Below are 27338 nucleotides of genomic sequence, written 5' to 3' on the forward strand. Positions count from 1 at the left end.
TTTTGAATGATTAACAAACAATAATTTTAGCATGAATTATGTCCCGCAAAATAACCAGATATTTAATTAAAGCTAACGTCGCAGAAGAAGCATTTCAAATTTTCAGATGATGAGCAAATTGACTATATCGTGAAGGGGCACGACCACTCCCACCTACACACGCCCCCACACCTCGATCTCGTCACCAGATTTACAACCTTTGTAGTCAATTACAAAATTTGCAAATGGGTTTTGCAGACAATTTTTTGCACTTTGCCATCAAAACACATTACTGTGTATGCGAAGAGTTAAGTTAGAACTCATATTTGAACTATCATGGAAAAATTATCCCTAGTTAGAGGCGTCAAACAATGACATGTAATTTAAGGTTTGATTTTTAGAGAAATTTATTATTTCTTAAAAGTCCATATATGTAATTATTGTCGAGACAGACTTGAAATTAAGTAAATTCTACAGTTAACATCCGAATACAGATGCAACAAATTTTCTAAATCGTGACGTTTGCTGAACCTCTCTGGGAGCAGTATACTGCTTTCGGGCAAACGATAGGAAAACCTAAAATAAGATAATATATCAGTAATCCAGAAGTGGGTCATATTTGGACCAAAATTATTTTAAGCAATAATTGACTTCAAATAAATAAACTGTACCTCCTCAAGCGTCGTTTGTTGGACTGAATAATCTTCGATGTAATCCACAAAGCGATTTTTAATTTGCTCCATTCTCTCAAAAACTTCGTCTAACCGGAATGCCGTTGATTGAATGTGAAATTGTACCACGTTCTTCAGAAAGCAATTAAATAATATAATAACCATAAAGAAAATAAATCACGTATTTACACACCTGATGATGATCTTTTAAAATACATGGGGAAAATTCTGAAGTGACTTGATCGACTAAGCGGCGGACAAATCCATCCAATTGCATTTGGTCTCCAGGCTTGATTTGCATAGTGAGGGTATAACCCTGAGCAAATTTATTCTTCAAGTGCTGCACCCTGCCCATGCACTGGTATTCCCCGTTTACCATAATGCCCAAACGTTCACATAAAAATTCGCATTCCTCCATACTTAAAGGGTCATGAATAATAATTAAATTACTTATAATTTTCTTAGGTTTTTCTTAGTGTGCAGATTGTATATACCTATGAGATGTCAATATAATAGATTTTCCCATAGATTTCAATTTTGAAATTATATTCCAAAAGTTTTTGCGAGACACAGGGTCAACTCCGCTCGTGGGCTCGTCTATCATGTTATTTTTAATTAATTTGTGAGCTAAAACTATATTATATGATTTTACCTAGAAGCAAAATTGGTGGATCACCAACCATCGCCATTGCTGCAGTCAACCGTCTATCGCAGTAATATGAAAGATGAAATTAGGTGAGTCTTTAAACTAATCGCATTTAACATACCTTTTCATCCCTCCAGAGTATTTATGACACTGCACTTTACCGCTATCAAGTAGACCTTTTTAAAAATTATAAAAAATCTACATATCTAAGTCGTAGTCCACAATATATATATGTATGTTTCGTTCCAAATATATTATTTTATACCAAAACGATCCAACCAAGTCGCGCAATCCGAATCGATATTTGAGCTCTTCACCCCTCTCAATCTTGCAAACAGCTGGAGCATCTGGAAACCGGAAAGCACGCCAATGATCCCGTCAAATTGAGGACAGTACGCGATCTTAGATAAAAACTCTTTCCTATCACTTTGTAAGGAAAGATTTTGCAGCCAAGCGTCTCCAAAAGATATTATTTCGTCGCCAGTAAGCATTTTGAATGTAGTTGTCTAAGGATTAAAATTAAAGTCCTGAAGTAAGAAATAGGATCAGAATAATAAAATCTAGATTTTACCTTTCCGGCTCCATTAACTCCGAGCAAACCTAAACACAAATGAGAAACACAAATGTAGAACTATTGACATAAAAATTTAAAATGATTCTAAGCAAACCAAAGCATTCGCCGTGATGCACCCCAAAACTTAGTTTTGAGACAGCACAAAAGTTTCCATAACTTTTTGAAATATTTCCAACCACGAGTGCATCTTCTGCAGTTTTCCCTATTTCATTTCAAGGAATAAAAGTAATTAGTAAATAATTAATCATTTACCTTAAGTTCAAATGGTTATAATCTTCATTCACTTACCTCGTTCAATTAGACTTTTAACTCTTGCATTCTCCTCCAGTACATCGTTATCAACCGTATTGGATATAAAGTCCATAGCATTTTGTTTCCACACCTTATTGAGAAGCCTCTTCATCCACCCATACTCTACAAGCATAAGTATGCTTGTGTAAATGACAGCCATGAGCCCCATGAAAATCAACTCCTGTCCAATTCCAGGCAGACTTGGTGGAACATACACATAGTACCCAGATTCGTAAATAGTTCCATCGGTGTACGACCAAACTAAATGCGGGATCGGCTTAAAACAGGGCACATCAAGTTCCACACAGTTATCTAGTTAATAGATTAAAATATTTAGCTTCTGCATACCCTTATGGTGCATCTTAAAAGTATTGAGCATCGGCCAACGTTAATAAATCCAAAAGGCTAAATGGCCGACCTCTCCATAAGCTATAACATGTAAAGTTTCGAAATTAATTGCACGGTCATTTCCTGATGGATTTTAATAATGCCGCCCTTTTTTGAAAACCTTGGACCTTGGGGAGAAATATATATTTTCAGATTTTTCAAATTCTGCCCCACCCCCTCGAAATCTAGGTCACAAGGTCAAAAAACAAGTAACATTTCTTTATCGGATTTTAAAATTTTACGATTTTACGATATCAATTTTCTCAGCTCGCCAAGGGGATTTCAGTGACGTAGTTAAAATTTAGTAAACCACACCCCCTGGGGGCGTGGCCATTGGTATGCAGTGAATCAACATAAACCTGGTCGTGTGACATATCAAACTTCTTAGGACGTTAAGTAGATTTCAGTGGTATAGTTAAAATGTAAAAAGCCACACCCCCTGCCGGTGTGGCTATCCGTATCCAGGGAATCTACTTCAAGTGGGCCATGCGGCATATCAGGTTTGTCAGCTTGCCAAGGTTGGCGAAACAAGTCATCACGCCGCGTGTAAATTTCCCAAGCTCGTTACGGCGATCAAAGTTATGTAATTCAATCAAAGTCACGCCTCCAATTGGGCTGGACTGTTCAACTTCTACAAAACCAAACGATGTGAAAAGCTATTTTTTAAATATTTATTGCAGCATCTCCATCATTTTGCAGAATAATTAAAATTCGCGAACTGCGTCCCGGTGTGTTGACGGCAACGACTTTTCGAGATTGTCGAAGCCATTTCAGATGACTCATAATAAAGCGTCATTTTTATACATCCATGGTCATCACTTTCAAGAAAACTTAAAATGGAAACCACACCACCAGGGGTTGTGGTCGTCGTACTTGGGTGGTTACCTTAGCGATGAATTCCATGCTACTGATTATTTCGCAATTCGCATTATCTGGTTTCCAAGATTTGCACATATGTTTAAACCACACCCATTTTGGGCGTGGTATTTTAAGTTTGAATTACGTAACTTTGATCGACCTGAGGTGGTGGGAAAATTTGCAGATCACATGACATTGTTTCGCAAAATCCACCGGAAGCCAACAACCACACCCACAGGGGGCGTGGTTTAGCATTTATTAAGCCTTCCGTCGTGGTCGCCTTGGCGAGCTGAGACAACAGCCATGAGGAGGTTTAGGTAGATTCACCGAATACTTATAACCACACCCACAGGGGGCGTGTCTTTTTAAACTTAAACTACGTCAATGAAATCTACTTGACGTCCTAAGAAGATTGATATGTTGCAAGACCAGGTTTAAGTTGATTCACTGCATACCAACGGCCACACCCGCAGGGGGTGTGGTTTACTAAATTTTCACTACGTCAGTGATATTCCACCAGGCGAGCTGAGAAAATTGATATGTCACATGACCAGGTTTAGTTAGATTCACCGAATACTTATAACCCCACCCACAGGGGGTGTGGCTTTTTAAATTTTAACTATACCACTGAAATCTAGCTAACGTCCTAAGAAGATTGATATGTTGCAAGACCAGGTTTAAGTTGATTCACTGCATACCAACGGCCACGCCCCCAGGGGGTGTGGTTTACTAAATTTTAACTACGTCACTGAAATCCCCTTGGCGAGCTGAGAAAATTGATATGTCACATGACCAGGTTTAAATTTATCCATTGGATACCGATAGCCACACCCACAGGGGGTGTGGCATATTGAAATTTGAAATACGCCACTGAAATCTCCTTACCCGCCTGAGAAAAATTATATGTCGCATGGCGTGCATTCGTAAGGTATTGGCAGAAGCGCCGATAACCACACCCCCTGTCGCCATGGGGTCTACGACAATGGAATGTCGTTCACATAGGGGGCCTTGGTAAGATTACGTGTATTGGCGACGTTGAATTTCGGAAACTACGGTGGGGGGAAATTTTTTTACTAAATTAAGTGTGTTGATTTGACATTTTACCACCCCCACAATGACTCCAAAGCAGGGGGTGCGGCCTACTAGTCGCTGAATATGATGATCTGACTATTTTCGCCAAGAATTTATCCCCAGGTCCGTCGAATCCAGTCGTAAAATTTTAAAATCCGATAAAGAAATGTTACTTGTTTTTTGACCTTGTGTCCAGGATTTCGAGGGGGTGGGGCCGAATTTGAAAAAATTGAAAATATATATTTCGCGCAAGGATCCAAGGTCTCCAAAATGTGCGCCATTTTGAAAATCCATCTAGAACTGACCGTGCTATTAATTTCGAAAGTTTACATGTTATAGCTTATGGAGAGGTCGGCCATTTAGCCTCCCGAGAATTCCCTTGCTCAGTACTTTCTGGATGAACGATAATTCTTTAACATAGTTCCAACTAATATTACTCACCGCAACACGCTTTGTAATCATCGGGTAGGTAATAATTGTCGCCGGTTGATTTACAAAGAATATTTTTAATATCGTCAGTAATTACGCTGCATCTGCTATTTTTTGTGGATATTCTTGCATAAACCATCAGGGATTTTGCCACACCAAACGTAGGAAAAATTCGGCCTAGCCATCCAATTATTTTTGACGTGTTTACCAAAGAAATGTCATCTTGTAAGACAAAGACTCCAATAGCAAATCCCGTTCCTGAAAAATATTATTAAATAAATTGGTATACATTGTATTTTCCTGCTTAGCATAATAATGTACTTTATTACCAGTGATAATATGTAGTATCGTTAAAAGTGCAAAACCGCCGGCGGGAGTTTGTGACAGTAGAGAAAGAAGATACGAAAATGAAATTGACCCAACCCCGTAAACGGCCATAATTAGGAAAGCAGCTCCTAAATATAGGATAAAATTAGAAATATATCCACGCCCAAGAACTTTTAAAACAAAATATCTACCAGCTCCTCCGTGGTTGGTGAATGCACGATAATCTTCGAAAATGAAGAGACATGCAACCATGACCGAGATGCAGATAAGCGTCTGAAAATAATCCCAAGTAAATGCTGATCCCCAGAAGACAAATGGATTGACCCCAGTCATTAACTGTAGTTGTTTGCACTTGCTTTTCCTCTCTTCAATGGGCATAACGACGAAGCTCGCAGCTAGCAAAGCTAAACCTATGGACACCAACACGCCAACTACAAAAGGGGCCACCTCGGAAAAGAAAGGGTCAGGCGATGCTGCATCGTAAATTTCCTGCATCCCAGAAGTCAAGGGGTGGTTGATAACTTCAATCCTTTTGGTTCCACCGCCACCGCTCAAAAAGTCCAGCATGGAATTTGTAATCAAATTGACAGAAAGAGGCTGGACGTGGCTAGGAATACTAGAGTACATTGCATTTAGGGATTCCACAGAATTTAATTCTGCTCCCACCAGGTGTCTTTGAAAATACGATTCCTCTTCATCTCGACCTAATCGCAAGAATTCAGAAGTCAGATTTACTCCTTCGGGTATTGGATAAGACTCCACGCCTTTTGACGAATCTGTAACTACAACTTTCGCATAACGTTCTCCCAAATCCTGGAAACGTTCAACAATTTGTTGTCAGTTTAATTTTATTTAAATTTATAAAATATTAAATACCTTGGAGTTTTGGTTCCCGGATATTGAAAATCTTGCAATTTGATTGTAATACGAATTTAAACTGATTACAAGCGCCGGAGTACGGTCGTTTGTGGCATAGGTTAAGTTGGTAATGAGCACAGCAGCAATAATAACCGCAATTGGAATAACCATTTGACACACGGTTAACTTCCATCGGCGAAAGGAATACATGATTTTCTTCAGCATGAGGCCCCAAAACTGTTGAAACAATAATGCCACTCCAGTTGACCTTCCTCCTGAAAGGTTATAATTAGCCAGTCAATATTTAGCAAGTACTGTTAAGGGTAAATCTTATCAACCTGAGGTTTTGAACGTTGACGGATCAAATCCTACTACATTTTCGGTTTCTGACGAATGACTCAATTCTTCGACTCTATACATGGAAAACTATATGGTCACTGAAAACATAAATATTTAGGTATAACAAGTATTACTTTATAAACACGTCATCCATGGTAGTTAAAGATATTGCCACATCAAGAATTTCCAATCCGTCTTGCTGAGATAGCAGTTGGCGAAACATTGTAGGGAACTGCGAGGTGGTAACTGCCGATGGCAAACTAATTTCTAAAACGGTCACGCCCTCGTTCAGTGCATTTGACTTTATAAATGCATCTGGAATATGTTGTTGAACAATTTGCAGGATAGTGTTGACAGTTCGGTCCGAACCTAACCCTAACGATAGCGTGTAACCGGTCCCTATGAAGTGGAATAAAATTAAAAATTGGCCTGAATATTCGTAATTTATTAACGTTGTTGTATGTCAAAACATTTCAAGTACCGTAGTATTTTTTGAGAAACTGCGGACTCCCACAACATTTCACCTGCCCGGATGCCATAATCCCTATTCTGTTTGCAAGACAGTCAGCCTCCTCAAGGAAATGTGTTGTTAAGATAATCGTTCGTCCATTCCTTATATCGAGAAGCAAGTCCCAAATGAATCTGCGTGCTTCGGGGTCCAAACCACTGCTGCACTCGTCGATAAACAAAACTTTGGAATCTCCAATAATAGCGCCACCTAGAGACAAGCGTCTTTTCTGCCCTCCGGATAAAGACATAGCCAGGGCATTGGTTTTTTCCACTAGTTGCAGTTTCTCGATTAATGGAGGAATTTGGCCTTCTGCTTGAGAGCTAGTTAATCCTTTTGCCTAAATAAAGTGAATTAGTAATGAATGCAAATAAATTCAAGAAATTTGAGTTCAATCTTTAATGACACCCAATCTTAAAAATAATTAAGAGGTTACCATTCCGAAAAATTTCAGTGTTTCCTTCACCGTTAATTTACTAAACAGCAGGTTGTGCTGAGGGCAAAGTCCAAGTGTCTGACGAATTTCGTCCATTTCTGTTTTTATATCTTTCCCATTAATCAATGCCGTACCTCCAGTCGCACTCAGGAGTCCTACATATAATGCCTTCTTTATTAATGAACTCATTGTAGAAAAACAGTTGTAAATTACCCGTAAGAACCGACATGGTGGTGGTTTTTCCTGCACCATTGTGTCCCAATAAGCAAAATATTTGCCCCTCATAAGCTTTAAAGGAGACGTCGTCCACCGCCAGCTTTTCTTGAAATTGTTTTCTCAATTTCAGTACCTCCACCCCTACCTTGAGATCTGGATTCGCTTTTTCAAAACTTTCTCCTTCTGAGGAGGATGTTTCTGATCGCAACGTCGCCACATCTTGATGCATCTTATCTTTTCTAAAACCCCATGTTGATGGCTGCATTGGAAAGGTTTTTAAATTATTTAGTAGTATTTAGACGAAACAAAAACATTTCCATAGACTTTTTACCATGAAGATAAAGTACCAAGGCTTGCGAACTCCGTACTTTGTGGGAAGGATACTTTCCAAATACATTGCAAGAAAGATATAAAGTATGGAAGCTATCAAAAGCATCAGCAAGACATGGCCAAGGGCCAGGGAATCTATGGAACTAGCAGATTTTCCAATATTTTTCCATTGCGCGCCAATCCCTTAATTGAATAAATTGTGTATGACAATACGGTAAGAAAACACCTTAGTAACAGTTATCATTGTATAGTATACCTTTCTTTGCCTCAAATGCAGAAAGAACTTTCAGTCCTATTAAAGAAAGATGTTTCAATCAACGAGTAGTTAGATATCCGAGTTAACCAGATTCGATCCAATCCAATCCTATCTAACCCAACAAAATTGGATCGATTCGGATTAGATTTTGTTGCAATAAATAATTTCGAACCATAATGCAGTCCCATATTTGGGCTGAGGCAAAGAAGCATTTTAACTGCTAAAGAGAGCCTTGAGTATCTTGATTCTAGGGGGAGAGAAACCCCATAGTAGGTCACAATCCAAACCACAATTCCTATCGTCGTAGCTAGAGTGGCTAAATAATTAAAAAATAATGTAATTATATTATACTATTTATAAATTTTTCCTTTTTTTCCATACGTCTTTCAAATATGGATGAAATCAAGAAGCAGTACGATGTCGCCCAGATGGCGTAGCAGAATAGAAAGAACCACCAAATGGTGGGGTCACTATTTTTTAACACGCCTCCAGTACTAGAGTTGAATGGAATGTACAGCAAAATGATGACCAAAGTAATGCTAATGATCAGCACAAGGAGGGAGTTGATCATCCAGCCAACCCTGCAACATAAAATGCTTATGAATTTAAAAGGAAGAAAGGTTCAGCACAAAATATTGTCGAAATAATAACCAATGCATCCAGTTCGGTATCCCCGTCATTTTCATCAGCTCCTAAGTATTTATATTGCAAATTTTAAATTACTTAAGTATTTAGTGAACCGCTATAAAAACAAAGTTCTAGGCCACACGGAACTGCCTTTCGGAAATTCGAATTTCGACGCCATCTTGCACTCTCCACCTCCCACTATTTTCTACAAAGGGTTACCATCGCCCCTTACATACGTCGTAGTTCGCCCTTAACAAATAAATATAGACTTGCCTTGATTCCAGTCTCTTTTTCAGAAACAATCCCCCGTACGATGGACGGGACGATGAAGATAAACCCAATAATCATAAGTTGAGGCATGAAGAGAAAGTAAAGTTGATTAAAATCAAACCCATCACTTGGAGGGCATGGCATTTGATTTGTGGAAACCTAAATAAATAAGTAGTTAAGTAGTTAACTGGTGCAGGGCTAATTTTTGTATTAGTATATTTAAATAAGCTGTTTCGAACACAATGCAGCAAAGGGACGAAGCGATATGGTAATGGCATTTGAAAACTATGTAGATGTCAGAATCAGAAATCCCCCCAAAACTTCATGTATCCAAAACCGTGGAGACAATAAATTCGACATCTGGGACCGTTGGTCACATCCCCGTGGCCCATATGCCTAATGACCTACTACGCCCATTTTCGAACTCATCCGTACTTGAAAAGTTAGGGACAAGTTGGCGAAACCAGCATGTCGAAATTAGAATCCGTTCTAAAGTTATCCTGGATTCAGACAGACAGATGACGGACAGATATACGGACGGACGGATAGACCGATGACGGTGGGACGGATGGACGGAGAGATGACGGACGCACAGACGACGGACGGACGGACGGACGGACGGATAGACAGACGACGGGCGGACGGAAGGACAGATGACGCACAGACGGGCAGAGAGAGGCACAGCTCAACAGACAGATAGATGGACACATAGATCGACAGATAGGCCGACGGAAAGTCAGATCGACAGACGGATCGATAGACATACAGACGGACAGACAAGACCTTTCCATAAAGCGATCTCGCATCGCTTCACCCCTTCCTAATGTAAGTACTTATATAATTGATTTACATACGTTATATTTGGGGAACGTTCCAGTTATCATTTCCGTAAGAATTTTATCAACCATAATTTGTACACCGATAAACCCAGAATATTCGTAATTGCTCCCTCCCATACCTAAGCAAACAATTTGTGCAAAAATAACACAGAAAATATAAAGAAATTGTTTACTATGTTCAAATATTCCCCTGTTTTAGTTAAAATTACCACAATCGGTGCTAAATACAATCCAGGGCATGAGATCAGTCGTTTCATAAAACCGATCAAGGAACCTCAGTTTGTAAGAAATTTTCTCTAATTTATCGAGGCCGTTGATAACCACGGCAAATTTTAACTTGTCAGGGTAATAAGTTTGAGATTGTTCTGCGACATAAGCCTCCAGTTCTTTCTCGGTATCAAATCCCAGCCAGTTAACTTCTAAGAAAAAAATTAAAATACAATTTCGAGAAAATACCTACATATATTTTATTAGAAGGGGATAGTATTTCAAAACTGTTTGTCAGTACTTACTAATAATTATGTTTTCATTGTCTGTCATATTTGTAAAAAGCTGTGTTTCAAGTTTTCCCGTGAAATCCTTCACTACCTGAGTGTTTGGAGAATATCCAAAATCGATCGTCCTATTGTAGAAATAATCGCCGCCAGAATAACCCAATAACTCGCTTTGTGCTCGGACCACGTGTTGCTAAGGCATTTAAATATAGGTGGAAATATTAAATTTTGCTTTTATCGAATGTAGCGAATGAGTGAAACCGACCACTTTATAACATTTTGCGAGGTGACATATGTACATATCAAATTTTACATTTGGTGTTAGTTATCAATTGACAAATAGGTATCTAGAAATTTCGTGATATGTGAGGTCAAAATGAAGGTCGTAATTTAATTGACAAATTGACATATATATGTATCAAGTTTAATAGTTGGTGACCTTTCGTGACCTATAAGGTCAAAAACGAGGTCATCATTGAATTCGGGATTAAATTTCAATTCAAATTGACATATCTGATTTGACGTTTAGTGACCTCTTGACCTTGATCTGTGTGACATACAGTATTTATCTTCGAACTAGACCGTAGTTTTTATAAGTATTTATGTTCCAAATTTAAAGTCAATGTTAAACGGACAGACGGAAGGACGGACATATCAATCTTATAAAGAGGTTTCACCGCTTAATAACTTTTCGTTCAAGTAAAAAAAATGAAATTTTAATTTTTAATTAATTTTAATTTAAGTTTGATAATTAATTAATTAACTAACCTCCTCAGTTACAGGTGGGAACACATTTTCCCTGATCGTACCGCTGGGATCACTTCGAAGTCTGGCTCGCATATAAGCCATAAGAATTGCGAATAAAGTGGGCAGAATTATTTCCAATGCGGTCACGATGTATTGGCGTTTCCGAAGAATTAGGTTTTTCCATACGAGAAGCCATAATCGACGAAAAACACTCTGCCCCATCTTCGCCAAAGTTTGGGAAAATTTCCCAAAGATTTAAGAGCAAATTTGTATGTAGCGAAAAATATATGTATGTACAGTGTCGGACAGATGTCTACGTCCACATAGTCGCGTCAATTTCATTTTCAAATTGTCACTGAACTACTGAACCAATTTTCATCATTGATATATAAAATTCTCACAAATTTAACGTAATTTCATAGCACATTATTAGTTTTCCGCTAAAAAATTTATTTTAGGCCAGAGATGTATTTTAATTCAAAATGAAAACAATTGGATGGACAAAAATCAACGTCCAGTCAGAGAAAACATACAAAAAAAACTGTAATTTATAAGGAATGTTATAACAATTAATTTTTAATATTTGGTTGGGCCTCCGTTCGCTTTAAGGACGGCTTCAAGGCGTCGAGTCATAGAGTTTACCAAATTCTTGGTCACATCTTCAGAAATGGTTTCCCAAACTTCACGAATTCTGGATTTTAGGCCCGGAATTCCTGAAAAAGATTTTTTTCTTATTTCTCTTTCAATGTGGTCCCACAGATGCTCAATGGGATTCAAGTCTGGAGATTGGGGAGGCCATTCTAGCTTCGGAATTTTTTTTTCTTGAAGTATTCCATGGTGGACGTGGCAGAGTGTTTCGGATCGTTGTCTTGTTGGAAGGCAAATCGTCGTCCAAGTCCAAGTTTTCGAACAGATTCCTGGATATTACGGTCAAGTATTCCCTGGTACTTGTATTGGTCCATAATTCCGTCAACAAATTCCATTTTTCCTGCCCCACTTGAAGCCATGCATCCCCACACCATTACCGACCCGCCGCCGTGCTTAACTGTGGGGTTGAGATTTTTTGGATTCAAAGCTTCTTTTGGATATCTCCACACTCTACGACGCCCATCTGACCCAAAGACATTGAACTTTGACTCGTCAGTCCATAAAATATGTCCCAGAATGTTTGTGGCTTGGAAATGTGGTCTCTGGCAAACTTCACTCGTTTGGTTGCATTCCTCGGTACAATAAGAGGCTTCCGGACTGCTCTGTGGGATTTCAAATTTCCCTTATTCAGTGTTCTTTGGATGGTCATAGGACTAACCTGTTTGCCGAACATCTCCTTGATCTCGGTAGATAGCTTTGGAGCACTAAGTGAGGGTGTAACGTTGACTTTGTTGAGCACGTGGCGTACTTCTCGGTGAGCCAAAATCGGTTTTCGACCACTTCTGACCTTGTTTTGGACTGAACCATTAGCTCTAAAGTTCTTAATGATTGTCTGGATGGTTGTTCTTGCTAATTTATACTTGGTCCCTATTTGTCTCTGCGACAGCCCCCCTTTTTGTCCACCCTTCCAGTCCTGAATGACAAGATCTCGAATAGCGATAGGAATTTCCTTGCGTGTCGACGCCATCATATTTTTCTGGAAGAAAATTATTTAAAAATTAATGCGGCATATGTTATTGATAGATTTATTAAGTTACCTGATTTTATAAATTGGAGAGATTTTTGTTGTTGACAATTAAAGTGAAGTGGACGTAGACTTTTGTCCGCTCAAATTTCATCCTCTCTCGCTCTGCACTATGATTCTCAGTTTTCCCAGAATTTTCAGAAATAACTCATATGTTTTATGAAATTACGTTAAATTTGTGAGAATTTGATATATCAATGATGAAAATTGGTTCAGTAGTTCAGTGACAATTTGAAAATGAAATTGACGCGACTATGTGGACGTAGACATCTGTCCGACACTGTATGGATCGGAGATTTCTGAAGTGGGAATGAATCATTTGCTGAGTAACGGGTAATTAATATGTGGCAAATTGTCTGTAAGTGGAAAAGGTTGCGATTACGGGGTGTGTTATCTGCATAAGTGTGTTATCTATGTACGTATGTACGTATATATATTACTTTTTTATCTGAAACATGAACAAGGCACATATTTCATTTAATTGACGTGGTTGCAACCAAGGTTCGCTACTAGGGTTTTGTGGGTTGGAGTTTTAATGGTTTTTGTGGGTTTTCTAGGGGTCATATCTCCGAGAAAACAATCTAATTCTTAATCGGGTTTGTGTGGATTTTACCAGCATTTTTGAAAAACTATTGGAAAGAATGAGACAAAATTATTTAAACTACAATTTACATCAAAATATATATGTATGAACATCTGATTTTCCGATTCAGTATGAAATTTTGAGCATTTTATAAGTGACTTAAATTTCCAAGTATTATTACATGTTCCCTATTTCGTTTACGTGTGAAACATGAACTTTTGACTTAAAAGTCCAGGTCTATAAAAACATTTAGTATACTTAGCATGCCAAATTTGAATATTTATGTAGTTAGGTAGTCTTACTTCCATTTTACTTTAATTTTAGAAAATTTCCTTCAACCCGCCCCAAAATCTAATGAATCCCATAAATACCACGGAAAGAAAACAGGGGTTGTGTTTTTTCTAGAAAATCCCGATGTTTTCGGAACCCTTGTTTGAACACAGTCATTTGAAAGTACCTCGTAAAATTTGCGGATGTACCTATATTTGCCAGATTAATTGAATCCATTGGGTAGATAATTATTGTACAATAACCCACAATGTGTATGGCTCAAGTGTATTTTAAATTATAAACGAACTTATTAGTTGAAGAGTATTATATATTCATCATTTTAAAGTAAATGATGCGTAATTTTTGCCAAATTTGTTCCTATAATTTGACTCATATTAGATATAGCCTAAAGGGTGTTGAATAAATTCGCCAACATTTCTTACTTCAAAGAAAATGCTCGCTTTTGAAAAGTAAAGGTATGACTAAAGCCAACTTGTTTTGAGAGAAACCTTAGTAATTGGTCATTAAACAATGGACTTTAATAATGCCCTCAACTCTTCGAGTCAGGCTCTGTGCAGCTTAATATTAGCTGCGCACAAAACCCACATACTACCACAACTTCAATATTAAACTTCATGATCCTCATTAATGATTGACCGGATTTTTTTGCTGTTCTATATCCTCTATTTTGTTAGTGTAATTTTGGATATAACGTAATTTGAGATTCATCCGTGCAAAGGATGTGACGAGGAAATTCTTTAGGTCGTCGAATACACACTTTTTTAAAGAGCTTATGCGAATGCCGTACGGTCAGCATTATTTTTGGAGGACGAATGATTTTTTTTGGTTAGTCTGCAAGTTCTGTGACAACATTACGCAGATCCGACGACAATTTTCACTATAATGAACTATTCATATTTGATTTTCGTTTAATCCGTTTTCCGTTTTTCCACTGCCTTGCACCATTTGGACAAGAACTTCTAGTTTTCGGATAAATTTCAGCATATCCTTTGTTTTCTTGGTAGATCGAACCAACTCGGGTTGTTCATGCTGTTTTTTATCCTTGAAAAAGTTTTGTTCGCGCATTACCACGAACTTTTACCAGTGCATCCGAATTTTGGTGGAATTTGTATTTATTTGAATCTCCCGCTCCTAAGCATGGCATGCCAAATGTTAAGATGCTTATAATTAGGACTTGTCTTGCCTCCAACCATGGTAAAAATTTCAAAGAGAAATATTAAAGGGATCCATAATTATAGCCGTTTTGTTCCGAGCCCGGGCCGAAAAATTGATGTTTGCGAATTAAATCAACACCCTTTAAAATGAGGTTTGGTCTAGTAAAAATCATTTCAATAGAGTTTTTCATAGATGGGAATTTTTTGTGATATTAAATATCTCAATTTCACATTTCTGACCATTTGGTGCTTTATGTAAACTTTCGCAAATTGCGAAATATTTTAAACCTTTCTGAAAATCGTCTGGTGGTCAGATTTTTGCGAAATCCAGTCACCTACAAAATAATGTTTTAATGTATCATCCTGTATTCGCCCAGTTGGGAACGTCCATAGTTTACGTCATCATTTTAGCGTGTGGGTGGTTCAGTTCTTCCAATCCTCTCTGTTAAAATTACGTATCCCATAATGTATGCATATCTACATTCGGCGGGTGATTGTTAAAATCGAGAATTTTTGATGACGTGATATATGAATGGCCCCATTCGCAGTTTGTGCTACATATCTGACTGCCTTCTCTTCGCTGACTTGGTTATTATAACTGATAAGCTAGTTGTAGGTTATCTTTCACACTCGTAAAATGGTTAGTCATACATAACTCATGCATGTTTATGTCATGCATACTTGTCCATGTGGTATCCCTTCCCGTGTAACATGGAGCATATACACAGGTCCCCTGAGGAGGATGGGGGTTAAAATTCTCCGAACATCGAACACACCATATCCATGTTATAATTAACATGGGAAGGATAGGATGCCTTGCCCCCCACCCTTCCCCCACTCAAACGGATCACATGCTTCCTGCACAGTCCCTATCTTGCATTTCATTAGTCACTCATATTAAATTGGTATTCAGTCCAAAGTGCAACATTCCACCAGAAGGCAAAATAGCTGAGTAGAAAATTCTTAGAAATGTTTTAAAGCTAAGGGGTCGTGCACACGGCTTTAGAGGAATTTTGACCCTTACCTCACACGGTGCGACGATACATATTTTCAATGTCGTAATTACAGAATAATATGCGAAGGATAGGTTGCCTTGACCCATAGCATTACTCGAAACGATCACATACTTTCTGCACAGTCCCTGAAACTGGGGACCCGAAAAGAGACAAACTCGTAATTAAACAATCTTATCTCGTAACTTTTATGCAGTCCAGACCATTGAATGGCAGAGTAATCTCAACCTCACTCATTATCAAATTTCTGTTATCAAACTTCTTAACAAATGCAGGACTGTGCTTCAGTGAAGTGTGGACAGTTAATCATATCATGGAGACATCGGTACGGGAACGTTCATATATTACGTCATCATTTTAGTGGGCTTCGGTCTTCTTATCTTTCCCATGTTAAATTTCTATATCTCTTAACCTTTTAAGCATTTTGACCATGTATGTCATGGCGAACAATTTTACACGAAGTGCCGGACGAAAACACAACAATTAAAAAGATCCGTCCTTAGTTACATATATCAATTTTTTACGAAATTTATTAAGTAATTATTGTCGACTTTTAATCACATCGCAACGTTAAAATATTCGGATTACATCCAAAGACTGACTTTTTCTCGAGTCGTGATTTTTAGCCCGAACCAGGGCTTATGTAATTGTCATGTCAGTCGAACTGTCGAACGAGTTAACCAATTTTGACCAAATTTGGTGCAGACATGTATCTGGGCAATGCAACGACCGAGTTAGAAGATGGGTTCGATCAGAAAAGTTTTGAACCGGTGGGGGTCATATAAGTGGGTAGGGTATTTTGCACCAAAATTTCAAAATTGTTGTAGAGAGCTGAAATATGATACAGAGGTTGCTAATGGCTCCTAATAGAAAAAAATAACTTCAGGTTGGAAAAATTTTAATCTTGAGGGACCCTGTGGGGTGACCCATACTGATTTTTAGAAATTACTTTAAAAAGATGAAATCCGGCACAATGGTACTTAATGGCTTCTAATTAAAGAATATGAAGTTAAAAGTGAGTAAAGTGCAACCAGAGTGACCCTATGGGGTGACCCATACTGATTTTTCAAAATCATTATATCGAGCTGAAATTTGATATGGAGGCTGAAAACCACTGCTGGATAGCACATACATACAGCTTAGAGCTTCAGGATGTTAAAGAAGCCCACTGGTCATGGTGGTCAAGACACATGATCTGTAACTTGCTCAAAAATTTGGGACCAAATAATAGAAACTATCTAACAAACTTTTAACCATCCACAACACGGAAGTTGGTGATATTATGTTGGTCAATTCGGAAAAAAATTTAGAAGCGGGCTCTGACTTATTGAGTCAGGGACTATGTTCCTGACTCGGGCTATATGGAGTCTGCACTGTAGGTTTTATCTATTAGGAGCCATTAGCAACCTCTGTGCCAAATTTCAGCTTTCTACGACAATTTTGAAATTTTGGTGCATAAGACCCCACCCACTCAGATGACCCCCACCGGGTAACCAGTTAACCGATTTCGCCCATCTTCGAACTCGATTCCTAACTTTGTCCAATATGCACATGGTAAAAATTTCAAGTCGGTAGCTTGTGTTTAAAGAGAGTTATCCTGTTTACGGACGGACGGACGGACGGACATGACGGTTCCATAAGCCCTGACTCGGGCTAAAAAGCTGTGGAAATTATTATTTTCGACTTCCATGTATGTCATGGTCAAAGTATTTTCTTGCAAAAACAATCGCCATGACTTTGATGGTATTGGTCCTGCAATGCAAATTTTTGCGACCATGACTAACATGGTTTTGGTCTTTCGATGTGTAAAAAATATGACATGAACACCATGGTTTAGGAAACTTGGTGTAAAATTTTTCTCCATGACATTCATGGTTAAAGTTCATTCCCCATTTTCGACTATAAAATGTAAATGCTTAAAAGGTTAATATCTATGTTTAACGAGTGGTTGCTAAAATCAATAATTTTTGATCACGTAGTATATGGATGGCCCCAATAAGCAGAGACGTCAATCCTGACACGTAGACATATCAAATCCCTTCCGTGTTTAAAACTTAGTCACATCACAAAGTCAAAACTAATCTATAAATTCTCACTTCGTTCCAAACCTTCCACCAGTTACAGCATCAAAAAATATTTTGGAATAATACTCACCTCAAACTCTTAGAAATTATAAACTAAAAAGATTTATACTTATAAAAAATTTGTTAAAATGTCCCAAGCACAATTATTATCCGTCCCCCGGCCCCCCGCCGAGGTCAAGAGGACGGCTGTAGGGTCAACCCGCAATCCGGAGACTTTATTCAGACATTTCGTCCGAGAATATTCCGAATGCGGTATTTCTCTCAAAGCTGCAGCTTGTTGCGTCGCCATTTTGGAAATTGTAAGAAAAATCGGGATTTTTTTGGATTTTTTAAATAAAAGTAGTCGCATTTCCAAAATATGATACAGCTTTCTTTCAACACAAGTCGCCGAGCTGGGAAAATCTTGATTAAAGTGATTAAGTTTAGGATTAATTAATCTTAATCCATAATCTTAATCAAAACATTTTGTCATTTTAGTAAATACTTTTATGTAATCTTAATTTTGTACGCCGACTCAATTAAGTCTAACTTTTAATTTCAATACCCCACTTCAATCCGAATATGTAAATTTATATAAAACCAATTTACCACAAAAAACTCTAAAAACAGGAAAAATTGAATCCATAGAAACTAACATTATTAATCTAGATTAATGAATTTCCAATTTTTAGTCTTAATCCAAGTCATCATAATAAATTAATCTTCATAATTTAATTTAGCAGCTGTCGGATAATTAAATCTTAATCTCTGATTCGGGAATTTTTACTCTCAAATCTTACATAATTGCCAATTTCGAAATAGATTAGATTAATTTCCCAGCTCTGACATACATAATTTTTAATTTGTATCCATATAATTTTTTCAGCTCTTCTTCGCCTGTATTATGCTGACTACGTCGTACTTCTACATTTTTGGTGAACGTCACGCACGTCTCAATGCGATCGTTATTGAGAAGGAAAAAAATTCTGGTTAAAGTTCATATAAAATGCTTACTCAGACAACTCCTTAATCAACTTTCGCATTTTTTCCAGTCTCGACCATCTCCGAGGGTCTCGTGATTTTTGGATTTGTCGTCGCTGTGATCCTGGGTTTAATCCATCTCAGACTTTTGACTGGAATATACCAGGTGAAATTTCCCTTGTATTTGAATGTTTAGTTCAAGACTGGTGACTGAAATTTGCGGGGACGTCGTCCATATTCTACGTCGTCATTTTATTGGACGGGTAGTTCACTTAGGTTTTCTTATCGTTCCCATGTTGAATTTCCCTATCCCCTAACGTTTACGTTGGGTGGGTAGGTGCTAAAATCAAGAATTTTTGATAATGTAATATACGGATGGCCCCACAATAAGATGATTTAGAGATTTAAAGAAATTCCTATTCTGAGACGAAATAATAATTCATCTTATTAATATGGGATAGATAGAATTTTCTACGTGTGAGGGTCAACTGTAGAGTTAAAGATCAAACAAAATTGCTTCTAAAATGAGGCGAAATGTATGGATGGTCCCAGAACAAATTAAGTGGAAATTTCAAGAAATTAATATTCTAAAACAAAAAAATATCTGGGATAGATATTTAGAATTTTCTGATTTTCTTGGTGTGAGGATCAACTGTATTTAGGGTTAAAAATAAAATAAAAATGGTTTCATAACACTTTTTTAACATTTAATTTCAGGCAAACTTCGAGGCTATCACGGGCTGCTGGGCAGCTATGGTCGCCTTCTTCATCGCTTTTTTTGGATTCATGATTCTTGCACATATTAATGAAGGTAAAAATCTCCACATTCCGAAAGAAGAAGTTTTCATAACGTTGTCCAGTTTCTACGCAATTTGGCTCGTGGGTTGCTTCCGAGTTGAAATGAAGGTCAAGATGGAAGCCAAGAAATCCAACAACGCTGACAACCTTGATACTCTTAGGATGATTGAACTTATTTTATTGAACTGACATCAAACTGATAATTGGACTCATTTATTTTTGTCAATTTACAGTACGATGGTGTCAAGTGTAATCCTCCGATTTGGGTCAAATTTTTAAATTATCTACATACGTGGCCCGTCAAGTTAATCAACGTTTATTGAGGTAGTATCTGCTATGGTTCGAATTTCCCTAAACTATTTGAGGTCAAATTTGAAAAATTGACCAAACGCCGGAAGCAAACCCCACTCTAATTCCCTTAGTAGAGAAAAATCACCCATTTTTTTAACTTTGCCGTCAAATATTTTGCCTAATTCCCGTCATCGAACAATCCGCCTGAAGAAACGTTGCTCGAATTTACTTGGACCACGTAATTTTAAAATTTTAACTAAATCAGAGGGTTGAACTTCACACCATCGCATTGCTAATGGAAGGTTGTAGTTCCTGGCCCGTAAGTCTTTATTCAGTTAAATTTAAATATAGGAAAAGTGAAAGGATAAGGGCTCACTTGTAGTACTTAGAGGGGCCGGATTAGGCCTTTTTGTCAACGTTTCGACCTCAAAGGGTCTTCTTCAGGACGACGAAGAGGATTCTTGAAGAAGATTCTTGAGGATTCTTGAGGTTGAATCCTCTTCGTCGTCCTGAAGAAGACCCTTTGAGGTCGAAACGTTGACAAAAAGGCCTAATCCGGCCCCTCTAAGTACTACAAGTGAGCCCTTATCCTTTCACTTTTCCTATTATATTCTCACTGCACAATTTACATATTAAATTTAAATATATACAATCAAATAATTTACATATTTATGTATACACATATTATTATTGTAACTTAAATTCCATACAAAAATGTACTTTAATCCTGCATATTAGATGTTTTCATTTAACTTTTTTAATTTGTTACTCGTCATAAAAATTCTAAAATCTTTGTGAAATGAAATGTTAGTTAGAAAAATATGTTTCTCTTGTCAAAGTTGTAAACATTTTTCAATAATACTTAAAATTAACTTTGACATATTTTATTATAGTAGTAGTAGTATCATTATTTAGTATAAGTTAATTTAGGTATAGCCCAGCTTATGTGTAATTCTATCTTCATCCACCTTCAAAAACGTGTGCCCTTTACGTATAAAGTATTGATTCTAAAGGTCATAATTTCGTGTCCTAACTTCATAATTTACAAAGTATTTCATTATTCATTTTGTACAAAAATCAGGTCTACACAAGATTTTTCCAACATTTCAAAAAAGTGTTCTTAGTTATCACTTAAAATTGATTAGTGTAATTATGGCTTGCTTATAAAGTGGAAGGAGATACTCAATAAAATTTTTCAATAAATAAGGGATTAAATTGATTTTATTTTGGTGTTTGGAAATTACTCACAAGGGGGGTCTCCCAACGTATGCTCACAGATTCGGATCAAATTAGTGTTAATCGATCACAAATATATGCAATTAGTATGAAATTTGTAAATGAATTATCTGCGAATGCGCAGGTTTGGCAGAGATATTTGCATCCAAAGCAGGAAAAAATGCTTAGCAAATTTGGAAGTTCAAACTTCTGCCAACCCTGGAGGGTTCTTCTCTTGTTATGCAAATATCTCCGTTAAACTTGAGCTTTTGCAGATAGTGGCATTTGAAAATTTCATACTAATTGCATATATTTTTTGATCGATTAACACTAGTTTGGCCTAAATCTGTGAGCATACGTTGGGAGACCTCCATTGTAATCAAGTATGCTGGAGGTTTATGTACATAAACCGTGAAATTGGCCACTGCATGTTACCACATTTTTTCGCTATCAGGAATTCTGGAGCTTATCATGCAACAATTTCAAGCTTCCATATCTTATCTTGTTGCTAACCTAAATACACCATGACGATGTCAAGTAAATGCGCAGTTTACTGCAATTATATTCAGTCCTCACACCCACTCACTCAACTTTATAGAACGTAATAAAACTAGTTTAAAATATTGGACTTCATAGAAATGGATCCTGACGTTCCTGCAGAATCACTTACATCTTGGTTCGATTATCTTAAGCCTAGTACTCAGGACGAATGTTCACGCGGAATTTCATCGTGCTTAAATTCTGTTAAATTTTTCGCTGGAGAGAAATTCGTAAGCGGGCAGAAAATACCATTATTCCACGTATATTTCGCTCAATTTTCACTCGTAGGTACTCAGGTCATTTGAGCTGAAAAACAGGTTTCATTTTGCCCCATTTTAAATTAACCGCCTTGCCATTGAGTTGAAACTGAGATTTTGAGGTTGCTCCGCCCTCTTATTTTGAACTCAGAGGGCCGCGAGTCACTTTCCGCTCACATTTCACGTGAAAGAATTGCCTCGATTTAACGGAAACTTTGAGCTTACATTGAGCGTAAACTGCTCGCGCGGAAAATTCCGCACAAGTTTCACGCGAAGACCTGAGTACCACTCGGGCTTAAATTGAGCAGAATTTCTGCAAAAGTCGTTTTCCGCGCGTAAAGTCCATCGTGAGTACTAAGCTTTACGTTGGAATCTTTTCTTGGATCTGGGTCATATGGCTACGTTTTCAAAGCGGTAATTTTAAGTTTCTATTTGAAGTGTTTAGTATATATGTACATATATACATATGCATATCGTCGTTGAAGCTGCCAAAAGGGCCATCTACATTTTGTGTCAATTGCCAAAATGGCCTTCTCCCAAAACGAAATTTTTCAGGAGAGCATAAAAACAAAAAATACCTATAAAACGCAATATTGCTATAATTACGCACATATAGACAACTTTTATCCACTCAAATAAATTGTTAACAACAAATGAGTGTATTTACAACTATTTATCAGTTTATTTACTAATTTTTACGAGACAAATCGTCATGAGATGCATGTAACTCAATAGCAATAACAGATTTTTAAATTTTGTTCTCCGATTTTGATGCCCTTTGCATATGTTGTAGTACTGGGGGAGTGTAGGAAAAGTGAAGGAGGGTTTGCCTCCATGGCCCCGTTTGCGCCCCCTCAAAGAGTCAAATAAACCTGTTTTCGCTGGTTTAAATCTTCACCAAAAATTCAGTTTTTCTCATATTTCGAAAATTCTGGTACTATTGTAGTCCCAAATAGTTACTTTATCATGCACAGTATCAAATTTAACTTCTTTGATATTCTGATTTTTTTAGAAAATAAAATTTCGAAAATCTTTCGAAAATTTAAAAGATAGAATTTGATATCGAATAGGATAACACAACTATCCAGGACTAAGGAAATGTAGGAAATGTCAGAATCTGAAGAAAATAGGATTTTTGGTGAACAATTAGGCGAGCGAAAACAGCGTTTTCTTGCTTTTTGAGGGGGTGTAACAGGCGCAAATGGGGTCATTAAGGGAAACCTTCCTTCACTTTTCCTGCACTTACCTAGAATTACCACATACCAAAAAATCTTCGGAATCAGAGATTCATACAATAAGGTGTCATATGCACCTCAATTACTCTCGCTTCCAACGCTAATTTAGGAAGTTCCCTTTCTAAGATTCGTTGGTTGGACTTATCTTGTTCAGAAAATTCTGTAGAATTCATTGACCCTAAAATCTCAGTACCCCCCAAAAGTGGACTTGGCCCCTTTGCCTATTGACACAAAATGGAGAAGGCCCTTTTGGCAGCTTCAACGACGATATTGAGCTACAAAAATTATTTTTCAAGTAATATTTAGACACGAAATCGTAAACGTTATCTTAAATTTGGAATAGAGCTGCACCGAGTAGTGAAAAATGAGACTCGGCCGATTACCGAGTACTCGGCCATTCTTGAAACGAGTACTCGGCCCAGCACCGAGTAGTTCATATAAATTGAGCAAAATTTAATAACAATGAATATCTCCCAGCGTAATCTACCTAATTTTGATGGTATTAGTGTCGTTACAATTATTTAGACAGGCTAGGCGGAGATATTTGCATACAAAGAGGTGAAAATGCGTCACAAAGTTAACAAATGGTGCAGTTTTCAAATTCAGTCTCCTATTCAGATACAAATAACTATCCGGATACAAACATAAACGTAATTCACCTACGTATAAAGAATCTAAATTTGTAGCTGCAGTGGCACGATCCTGTTTAGTTGCGAATTTATGTGTTCGGAAACTAAACGCAAACCACGAGCTACATCATGTCGTAAGACGATGACTACCTAACCTGACCGAGTTGTGTTCTGCATGATGGATTCCTTTGGTCGTCTCAGCCCACATTTGCTTGGCATAAAATGTAGGGGCAGATTCGGAAGGACCTGAAAAAAAATTAAAAATTTTAGCTCCAAAAAAACCAGCAACTGCAGCGCCAATAGCTAGTTGTCGTTTAGAACGCGCAGGGGGAGAAATTGTCCCATTAGGAATTATGGTCCTCGTTTCGCGTCGACCTTTCGTTGGAGAAAACAAGTTGCCGACGTCTGACGAAGTGATGTTGGTTGTCACTTCTGGCAGTGGGTTCTCTTCTTCCGAGCTTTCTTCATCGATGGGTGGGGTGGGGGGAACTTACGGGGGAGATGGGCGTCGACGAATGTTGTTATCGTCGTTATTGGTGTTAGTGTTGTTGACCCGTTGGGGTTGGGAGGCTGGGTTGTGCTCCTCTAACGTGAAATTAAGAGGATCTGTGGGTTGGTGAATTTTAACAGCGCCACCGGTCACCGAAGATATCATTCTATTTAGATGATCAATTAAGGAAGCAATGTTAGTTGTTAAAAGTGGTTTAAATACGCAAGGAGCGTGCCATTTCACGGAGCTCGAGCAGTGCGTCGACATTGAATTTGAATAATAAGAGTGCTGGGGGTAAAGGAAAGGTGCAATTGAAAGTAGATGGGAGTGGTTTCGGAGTACACAGTGACAGAGTCAGGAGTCATGCGTATGTAGGCGCCTGATACGATGTGCGTTCGTGGAGAAAGCATGACATCTCCTCCCGTTCCGCTAGTAGGCAAGTCCGTAAGGTAAGAGGATGGAAGAGTAGATAATAACCCCAAGAGGAGTGAAAGTTCTGAAAATTCCATTTCTAGGGAAAGTAGAAAAGCATTTAATTAGTTTGGTGAGAACCGAACTACTGGCTTAACTAAGCGACCATAGCGCGTTCTCGGGTGGTCACTGTACGCTGGTGTTGGTGTTGTGGCTAATACTCGAGGCGGAGGGAGTGAAGATGAATGATTGGGTGGGATAAAGGTGGAGGTATCATCAGCGATGGATTCAGATATTATTGGGATCTCGTCATTGAAAGAAACAGAATTGGCTCGTGTAAGTGGAGTATTAGTCTCGGTGGGGATTATGGTGCATCCAGTGAATACAGATCACTTAAAGAAGGATGAAGATATGGTTATTGTTTCAGTATAGGGAAATGGGGTTCCAAATGCTGTGATTGGCTGACGGTTTTTATGGGCATCCGCCCATAAAAACCGGGCCGTGGCACAACTCAATTTTTCCCAATCTCAATTTCCCCATTACTTGGAAATCTCACTCCTTTCTTGGCACCAAAATCAGGTGTCTCCTTTACCATCATTCTTGCTGCCAAACTCGGAAAAGCTGAGTAATTAAAAGATTATTTAATATCCTACAAATTAATTTTCTGACATCCACTCAACTACATAAATCGCTTCAACTCACCACAAGTTCAGCTCTAAACTTCAACTCTAGGTAAGTAGTAAAGTAATTACTATTTTCTTTTAGCAATGAACGGTGGGGACGCAAATATGGTGGTGACACGTTCATTTTTACGAGTGATTTCGATGTTAATTTATTGTGGTTTATTGGTATAGGTAACTGCTAACGACAATTTTTCATCGATTAATTTTGCGACCTCTCTGCCGTGCCCTCACCAGAAATCTGTGTCATATCCGGCCAAACTGGTAAATGCAAACTTTAACTCTCCAAAAATAAGGACCAAGGAATTTGTATTTTGTAATGCACTATATTTTGTTTAATTATAGACTCAATTACCATGAGATGTTGCTCGTGACCTGGTAACAGTGTGAAATTGTCGGAAACTTCTTTAAAGTTTACCAGGTTCGGCCATAATATTAAACAATAACTTATATAATGAACGGTGGAAACACATACATATACATAATGTATGGTGAAAACACGCTCATGGCTGGAAATGAATTGCCACCAAATTTATTTTTGTGAATTGCAGATATAACATTTGTGCAGATTGTTTCCCAATTTTGTGATCTTTTACCCCTGCATCCACCAGAAATCCGTGTCTTCGCCGGTCAATTTATCCAATCTATCAGTGTGTGTTTACAATGTAAATTCAAATTATTCACAGCCACTCTTTCGTTACCAATGTGTAGTCTATAACTAAAACGTGTTCAATTTTATTACAGATTCGCCTTGTCGGCCAAAGAATGGTACTTAAATGAATGGAACTTTGTCAAGAACATTAAAAAACTTCGTTTAAGGTAAATTTTATTTTGATGTTAATAATAGTTTCTATCTAGAACTAAGACAATAATGAACGGTGGAGACACATAAATATGGTGGATACACGTTCATATATGTTGCAAGCAGGCTTTAAATTAATATTCGCTTGTTATTTTTCGCAGGCTACCAAGATGGTCAGAATATTTATTTGGATGTAACAAATCATCTTTTCAACATGGTCCGAAATAAAAAATGCTGCGTTCCTAACTGTCATAATTCATTAAATGAAGAAGATCACAATTCGTCCTTTTTCAGTCTGCCAAAGTGCCCGAAGAGGTATAGTTTCCCATGCAAAATAACTTATTCGTCTCATCGTTAATTTGAGTATTTTTAAAGGTGTCAGGAGTGGTGTGACATTCTCGACATCGATAAGGAAAACGTGTCACCTAAAACGATTGTATGCAGCAAACATTTTCATCCACCTCCAAAACATTGCAGACTTGTTAAAGGAGCTTTGCCGATTGCTCCACCTCCCTTCGTGTCCTCACCGATGGGGGGTGGGGTGAATCATCAGAAGCTTTCCCCCGAGGTGAAGAAGAAGATTAAGAGTATAAGAAATAAGCTTTACTACAGGAGGAAGAAGAAGGACCAGAACCTTATTAAACTCCAGCCAGAGCGGTGAAGACGCAGCTTGAGGAATGGTGGCCAACAGTACGCCATCGTCAGACTTTGATTTCTTCGCGTCCTGGTCGCGTTGACGGGCCCTCCTTCTAGTTTTGTGATGCAAAACCGTTTTCACATTCTCCAGCTCGTCAAGGTCACAAATGTGGAGCAGGCGTTTGATGAGGCCGACTCTTTCTTCTCCTCGTGCAGTCGATGCCCAAGCCACCGCCTCATCTTGTACCGTCCAGTCTCCCATGATTTCGACAAGGTGGTTGGTCAAGGCTTAAAAAATAATTACAATTAATTTAAGCAATTAATAAAAAATACCATTGCAAAGGAGGACAAAATTTGACCCATAATTTTTTAAAATGTATCGAATGAAAAAATACCGATAGAAAATGTGAAATCGGATATTTCGGCGTTCTGGCAGAAATTCAT

At 37.9% G+C, this 27338-nt stretch overlaps 2 protein-coding genes and 1 long non-coding RNA gene across 8 annotated transcripts; 2 read left to right on the forward strand and 1 right to left on the reverse strand.

The window, feature by feature from the left end:
* Nucleotides 1–368: 368 nt before the first annotated feature.
* LOC110856530 (ATP-binding cassette sub-family A member 3-like) lies at nucleotides 369–11459 on the reverse strand. The gene is made up of 29 exons (XM_035857198.1): nucleotides 11175–11459; nucleotides 10425–10599; nucleotides 10122–10331; nucleotides 9928–10031; nucleotides 9077–9232; nucleotides 8828–8868; nucleotides 8558–8757; nucleotides 8349–8492; nucleotides 8177–8212; nucleotides 7922–8103; nucleotides 7588–7849; nucleotides 7375–7529; nucleotides 6912–7278; nucleotides 6565–6829; nucleotides 6430–6503; nucleotides 6110–6366; nucleotides 5425–6046; nucleotides 5236–5361; nucleotides 4919–5164; nucleotides 2159–2473; nucleotides 1965–2072; nucleotides 1868–1896; nucleotides 1562–1802; nucleotides 1418–1472; nucleotides 1303–1355; nucleotides 1145–1247; nucleotides 844–1069; nucleotides 651–782; nucleotides 369–555 (listed from the first exon to the last, which is right to left on the reverse strand). Exons 1-29 carry the CDS (start codon nucleotides 11373–11375, stop codon nucleotides 457–459), a joined length of 5184 nt encoding a protein of 1727 aa, XP_035713091.1. The 5' UTR covers nucleotides 11376–11459; the 3' UTR covers nucleotides 369–456.
* Nucleotides 11460–17840: 6381 nt separating this feature from the next.
* On the forward strand, nucleotides 17841–21218 carry LOC110856611. Its single transcript, XM_022105104.2, has 4 exons — nucleotides 17841–18249; nucleotides 18816–18918; nucleotides 18982–19076; nucleotides 19628–21218. Exons 1-4 carry the CDS (start codon nucleotides 18079–18081, stop codon nucleotides 19895–19897), a joined length of 639 nt encoding a protein of 212 aa, XP_021960796.1. The 5' UTR covers nucleotides 17841–18078; the 3' UTR covers nucleotides 19898–21218.
* A 392-nt stretch (nucleotides 21219–21610) lies between these two features.
* Nucleotides 21611–27239, forward strand: LOC110856594. 6 transcript variants are annotated; one of them, XR_004836350.1, is made up of 9 exons: nucleotides 21611–22425; nucleotides 23553–25401; nucleotides 25490–25508; nucleotides 25631–25720; nucleotides 25802–25877; nucleotides 26008–26121; nucleotides 26201–26275; nucleotides 26420–26573; nucleotides 26634–27239. It is a non-coding gene; the product is annotated as an uncharacterized LOC110856594 (long non-coding RNA). The 6 variants fall into 6 exon arrangements; XR_002548579.2 differs by having other exon boundaries at nucleotides 25490–25720; XR_004836347.1 differs by having other exon boundaries at nucleotides 21612–22425; nucleotides 23553–25508.
* Nucleotides 27240–27338: the final 99 nt, after the last annotated feature.

The sequence above is a fragment of the Folsomia candida genome, unplaced genomic scaffold, assembly GCF_002217175.1.
Source record: "Folsomia candida strain VU population unplaced genomic scaffold, ASM221717v1 Fcan01_Sc016, whole genome shotgun sequence".
NCBI lineage: Eukaryota > Metazoa > Arthropoda > Collembola > Entomobryomorpha > Isotomidae > Folsomia > Folsomia candida.

Coding starts and splice junctions, on each gene's coding strand:
- LOC110856530 (XM_035857198.1), bottom strand. CDS start 11,375: ATGGGGCAGAGTGTTTTTCGTCGATTATGGCTTCTCGTATGGAAAAAC. Junction 8,213..8,348: donor AAATATGGGACTGCATTATG/GTTCGAAATTAT, acceptor TTTCTTTAATAG/GACTGAAAGTTCTTTCTGCA. Junction 6,830..6,911: donor GTTTCTCAAAAAATACTACG/GTACTTGAAATG, acceptor TCCACTTCATAG/GGACCGGTTACACGCTATCG.
- LOC110856611 (XM_022105104.2), top strand. CDS start 18,079: ATGTCCCAAGCACAATTATTATCCGTCCCCCGGCCCCCCGCCGAGGTC. Junction 18,250..18,815: donor GCGTCGCCATTTTGGAAATT/GTAAGAAAAATC, acceptor TAATTTTTTCAG/CTCTTCTTCGCCTGTATTAT. Junction 18,919..18,981: donor TGAGAAGGAAAAAAATTCTG/GTTAAAGTTCAT, acceptor CATTTTTTCCAG/TCTCGACCATCTCCGAGGGT.